This window comes from Sturnus vulgaris, chromosome 7 (assembly GCF_052056855.1).
Source record: "Sturnus vulgaris isolate bStuVul1 chromosome 7, bStuVul1.hap1, whole genome shotgun sequence".
Lineage (NCBI taxonomy): Eukaryota > Metazoa > Chordata > Aves > Passeriformes > Sturnidae > Sturnus > Sturnus vulgaris.
Genome location: NC_142249.1, coordinates 5,849,613 through 5,855,757, shown reverse-complemented (window position 1 = coordinate 5,855,757; position 6,145 = coordinate 5,849,613). Strand labels below are relative to the sequence as shown.

Here is a 6,145-nt window from a genome sequence, read left to right as displayed (position 1 = left end):
TCCTGAACTGAGCTGGGATGGTGGTTTTTTGGGTTTTTTTTGAGTCAGCAGATCCATTATCCTCTTCCCTTGGAGGAGAGGGGAGCAGGTCCTTTGCACGAAGCACTCTGGGATTTGGTGCTTGGAATCCTGCCCCACACTCTGTGCTTTGGCAGTGCTACGTTGTTTTCTCCAGGGTAGAAGAGCCATTGACAGGCCTGTCCCCACACCGGGAGCAGAGCAGAGTTCACAGGCTGCAATGGGGGAAGTGTCTGGAGCCACTTCCTTTCTCTGCTGTCTGCAGTTTGCATTAAGCAGATTTGAACTTCAGTTTGGGAAAAAGCAAAGTGAAAAACTGGAGCACAATGAGAGAAGTGAAGGATGAGCCCAGACACATTTTTGCTGGCAATCACTGTGCCTGTTCCAAAGGAATTTTCTCTTTTTGGTTCTATTTTATAAAATCTGTTCAGTTTTGCCCGGGAGCAGCCCAATAAACATTTCAGTGGGCTCAGCTCTCAGCTGGTGCAGAGCAGGGAGTGTACAGGGCTGCCCAGGTGGGAGATGGACCTGAGAATGGGGAAATTTGGGCTGTGCTGCTGACTTGCTGTGACTGTGGCCATGTCTTTTGTTTTACCCGATTGTCTGTTTGATCCAGACTGGTTCAAATGGTTCAATGTAAAGAGACACTTCTAGGTGAGTTATTTAAGATACCATAATCCACACACTAGTTTTCTTTTAGCACTGTCATTCCATCTGCCCCTGCTCCAGCCTGAAAGGGAGCAGACTCCTCTCTTTTCTGATCTCTACAGTGGATTATTTCCAAGTGACTGGTTTAGACAGGACAGGGTAGAGAGCTTTCTACTTTTTTGGCATGGATCAAGACAGCAATCCAAAATAAAAATTGTCCATTTCTTCCTGGCTGGCCCCTTGGTTGTGCTAACCCAAACCCTGGCCTCTGACTTTTCTGTGCTGTTGCATCCCATGAATTGTCATTGCTTGGAGTTTTACTTTAAAAGTTGGGGATTGGGACTCTTCCACAGAGGAGTCCACAATGTTCCTTACATGTCTTCTCTGTCCTTCTGTTGTGGTTGTAGCTGGCACAGACCCTCTCTATCTGTTCTTTACTTGCATCTTCTACAGCATTGGCTAAAACACAGACTGGCAGTAGGAATCTGGCAGCTCCTGTTCTGTGTATTCCCCTGATCCTTTGTTTGCTGTCCTTGGGGCAGTTTGTTTTTCTGGAGGAAGTTAATGGGTACTGATCTTCCAGGTGAGATTTGCACGAGATAGGAAATGTCTGCCTCAGCTGATCCCCCTCTAGGACCTGGCTGCTGTTGTGCTGCAGGACTTCTACACAACATCTCAGCACTTGCAGAGGGGTGGTTTTGCCTCCTGCTGTGCCTGGGGTAAGGTTAAAGGATAGGCAGGAGTTGTCAAGAGAGGGGAAATTGTATTGTTTAATATCCCAAACAAGAGTTCTTGACCATCCTGCCTCACTTGAGTGGATAAAGATTGATAAAAATCTGGTCTGGTTCCAGGTGAGAGGTGACTTCACAGGAATGTCTCTGGGAATAGCTTGTCCCCTGGGCTGCAGTGACAATTTCAGCTAGCCTGGTACTTTCCCAGTGAAGAAAGCTTCCTCTGAAGCTGTGAGAGTGGTTGTAGGAAAGGACTGTGGTGGTCTCACAATGTTCCTCCTGAAGCCTGCTGATCTTCTTCTGCCTTGGATGTTTGCAGGGATTAAAAACAGACTGTGAGCTCTGCTTGGTGTCTGTTTCCCAAAAGGAAGGGAAGGTAGGGAATGTCCCTTCAGCTGATGTGTTCTGAGGAGCAGCTGCTGCCAGGCTGGGATTTGCACTGTCACTGTGTGGCACCTTGCCCCTGGCAGGACAACAGCTCCCAAAATGTGGAAGTGAACAGAGAGGAGGGAGGAATCATTCTGCGCCTTGGCAGGCAGTAACAGAGGGTTTTTATTTTTTTCTTCAGCCACCAAGGGACTTTTCCCTGGAGAGAACTGCCAAGGGCCTAAATTCTAGCTTAGCATAGCTGTGAGCACTGTGTGCTTCTTAAAGCACAGACAAACCTCTGCAGGGAGCCTGGGGAAAAGTGTTTAATTGATTTTATCTTGAAATGCTCTCTGTGGGAAAGGGAGATGTTTGCTGCTGGTACAAGAGATGGGACAGAGGGGAGGTGGGCTATGACTCCTCTTCAGTGTGTTGGTGAAGTGAATTATTTAGTGACAAAGTAACTATGAAAGAATGATTGCAGAGTTGTTCTCTGGTCCAAAATATGCAGCCCTCACTTGGGAAAACCAATCTAGCTTAATGGGAAATTGCTCCTCTGTGGCTCTGTCTAGGCCAGTTTTAGTTCTCAGGTTTTTTAGGGATATGTTTGCCTTTTGAACACTGGTAGGGTAGAAGTGACTGCTGCTGCAATCATCCTACTCTTGTCAGAGGTTTTGGGTGCTCTGTAGATAGCAATCCCTGACAGCACTGCCGCATGTCAAGAAGCCAAACCGTGTTTTCATGTGATGCTTTATTGGGTGCAGAGAATCCCAGTGACTGGAGCAGTACAGTGCGTGTGCAGCTGAGGGGAGGGGGCTGAGCAATCCTGACAGGACCTGTCCTGTTCTACCTTTGCAAAGGCTGTGCAGGTCCTGGCAGCGCAAGCAAAGGGACTCACTGCTGGCTTGGTTCACTCTCATCAAGACCAGCTTTGTTTGCAAAAGGGTTGTGAGGAGCATTTTGTTTACCTCCCTCCCCCCACCATGAGGTAGAAGCTCAAGAGACAAGAAAGGGCCTGTGCCTGTAAGACTCAGGCTTAGATGCAGCTGGTGCCTGTCTCCTGCTGGGTTTTGAAGCTTAACACATTCAACTACACAGGTTTGGACGGTCTCACTAATTCTGGCATCTCAGCCACTGAAAGCTTATTTAACTGTGGGTGTGGAACCACCTCTAGCTCAGTTCATGTGCAAAGCAGGGGCTGTTTGCCTTTCCCTCCCTTCCCCTGTTGCCCCAAAGCAAGCCTGTGCCTCCTGCCCATGCCATACCTACCCACTGTCTGTGCTCTACGGGGCAGGGGTGCAGCTGGAAGCCTTTAATTAACAAACTGCTCTAGCAATATTGTCTCCAGGTTTACTTCACTCTTCTTTGGGATGGTTGTTCCATCTCGTGTCAAGGCAATGTTACTCCAGCTCTGAATCATCCCGCTCAGAATTATCCACCACAGAATAATCCAGCTGAGAATAATCATCTTCATCCTAAATTCCACGGCAGCAAAGAGAATCACTTAAACTATATGTCTGGTTTGTAAATCTTTTTATTAAAAGAGTTGTTTTTTTTCTTTTCCACAGTAGTAAAGCTTTGGCACTTACAGTATAAAAATAATCACTGATCATAATTACACCAAATTCCTCTTTTGTCAACTGCATACTAAGTGTCTTCCATACCTGTTATTCCCATATAAAAACACTTGAAGGTCAGGGGAACAAAACTGATAAATAACAGTATGAGATATAAAGATAGAGCTAGAAAAATACTAGGATCATCAAGAAAGAATTAGGACTGTGCATATTTTAAATATCACAGTGACTGGATTTGCAGTTCCTATCTTATTGCTGGCTGCACGCTTATGTGAAAGCAGAAGTGTTTGGTGGACTTTCCTATCCCTAAATCTCAGTATTGTTGTACTCAAATGTTCTTGCATAGCACGGGAACCTTGAATTTCTACACCCTCCCTCCCCCTCAGTATTTTGATCCCCCACCAAATTTGTGATTTACAACCTCTCCCCCTCCTCCCCTTTTTTTCTTTTTTTTCTTGTCCCCTTTAAATTTGAAAATATTGACTGGAATTCAACACTTTGAGCAAAACCAAGACAATCGCTATCAATCATGAGAAAAGTCTGAAACACTCCAAGAGTGGCGCTTGGAGAAGCTGTGAGTTGAGCTTAAGCTGGGAAAATGGCTCCAGAGCAGGGGGCCATTCTCACTAGATGCAGTTTTGCTAGCATCACTCCAGTTTGGATGGTAATCGTGGCACATAGGGATTTATACTTTGGTTTGTCTGTTGCCATGGCCGCAAGAAGTCTTGCTCGATGTTACTTTCCCCGTGGATGTTGTGTGTCTGCCTGTACATCTAGGGGCATGAAACACTCAATGGGGCAGTTGACGTTCTGTCAGGAGGGAAGGAAATCAGTTAGAGCTGTGTCCTGGGTGTGCTTTGTGTGGTTTGTGTTTCCCAGCACAACTGGGACACACAGCTGGGAATCACTGCATGCACTACTGCCTCAGAGCATGCATGAGGCCCTGCAGGGGCTGTGGCACTGCGGCTGTGTGTGGAGCTCAAGCAGGTGTGTGTGCACTGGGGGCCTTCATGCACTACTGGGGAGGAGCACGAACCCGCACGCTGCTCTGGCCCTCGAGCCCTGCAGCGACCCCCGCCACCTGTGCCAGAATCATACCAGCATGGGGCACACAAGCAAATTGTACTCACAGTGTTGGTGGCCTGGTGGTACCTCTGTGTGAACTGTGTGTAGGTGTGGCCAGCAGAGCCTTCGGGGGCCACCTCCACGCTGGGCCTGCGGCAGTTGTCACAGCGCCAGCCCTGCGGGGACACAATGGGACCATCAGTGCCATGGCCAAGGAGCTGCAGGGCTCACAGAATCCCAGACTGGCTTGGGAGGGAGCCTAAAGCTCATCCCATTCCACCCTGCCCTCAGCAAGGACACGTTCCACTATCCCAGGCTGCTCCAAGCCCCATCCAGCCTGGCCTTAGACACCTCCAGGGTTGGGGCATCCACAGCTTCTCTGGGCCTCAGCACCTGCTGGAACCCAGAAGCCTGAGAGTTTTCAATCTTCTGTGCTTTCTGACACTGACCCCCTGGAGAACACTGCTTTCAACCTGAGGCCTTGGAGAAGGCTCCAAAATTTAAGGGATAAAGTCACAAGTGTGTCATTAAAATAGAAGCGTGTAATTTCAGGTAGTGAGAAGTTTTGAATTTGAGGTTTTAGAATATAGTAATAGGTATAGGACAAGATGGAAGTTCTTAGGCATTGTCTCTTTTCTCCTTCTTCTTCATGCTTTTAGGTAGTTTTTAGTTAAATAAAAAATCCCGCAGTGCAAGTCACAGGTGTTTAATAATTAAGTCAAAAGTATAAATAATATAGGTGTTAGCTTTTAATTAGACTATTTAGCTTTAAAAAACCTTATAACTGACTCGATTCACCTCTATTTTGCTCACTTTTAACTAGTAGCTGAAAGTGTTACAGAACTCTCTACTTGAAGTAAAAATTTAATAAACAACCAAGTCCAAACAAAAAAATCCACCTCCTTTGTGTTTTAATCCTAACTCCGAGTAAAAGAAAAAAAAAATAAAAACAAGCACCCCTCACAGGGAAGGATTTCTTCCCAATATCCAACCTAAATCTACCTTCCTTCACCTTAAAGCCATTAATTCATGATCATTCATGCATGAGGCTAGAGCCACTAATGAGGCTGCTCCTGTGTTACACCACACAGGCACCAGTGCAAGTACCTCAGTTCTCCTAACTACATTTCTTCTTCTCTGTGCTCATTTTGGCCCCTTCCATGACCTGAAACCCAGCAGTGTGAGAAGTGCAGCCCAGCACTGTCCATCCCCTGTGTCCAACATAACACATCCCTCCTGCTTACCTGCTGTCCTCCGTAACAAGTGCAGGAGCAGATGGCCCCAAAGTACTCCTTCTGCCACTGCTCCCCAACGTGGTACATCTTCCCATCATCATAGCACGTGGTCTCATCTGTGGAGGCACAGCCAGAGCTCAGCTGCAGGGCTTAGGCTTGGCTTTAAGCCTCCTCAAAGCAGCCTGGTGATCAGAAGGGGAGCCCTGGGGAAGCGTGCTCCCCTTGTCTGACCAGAGGCTCCCTGACTGGAAGGGGAACATCAGACCTGTTCACAGCCCTGCAGACACTTTAACCTACAACAGGGGGGGATTTTCCTGACAAGAGCAATGCAGTTAAGTCACAGTGTGAAGGCCAGAGGAGCCTGAGGAGACAGGCCCTGCAGGAAAGTCCAGCTGGGCTAATCCACCCCTCTGAGAGCAGTGACATGTCCCAGTGACATGTCCCAGTCCCTGCTGTGCAGCTCCAGGGCCAGAGGCAAACAGGTGCTCAGTGTGCTGTGACCTGA

At 47.6% G+C, this 6,145-nt stretch overlaps 1 protein-coding gene across 4 annotated transcripts in view; it reads right to left on the bottom strand.

The window, feature by feature from the left end:
- Nucleotides 1-3,279: 3,279 nt before the first annotated feature.
- The window catches only part of FN1 (fibronectin 1), a 52,519-nt gene continuing 49,653 nt past the window's right edge, over nt 3,280-6,145 (bottom strand). For all 4 annotated transcript variants that reach the window (XM_014881987.2, XM_014881989.2, XM_014881990.2 and 1 more), the window contains 3 exons: nt 5,650-5,756; nt 4,471-4,581; nt 3,280-4,150 (listed from right to left, as the gene is read on the bottom strand). In XM_014881987.2, the coding sequence (XP_014737473.1) occupies nt 4,076-4,150; nt 4,471-4,581; nt 5,650-5,756 (293 nt within the window). In that variant the 3' untranslated portion in view covers nt 3,280-4,075. The remainder of the gene's footprint in view (nt 4,151-4,470; nt 4,582-5,649; nt 5,757-6,145) is intronic.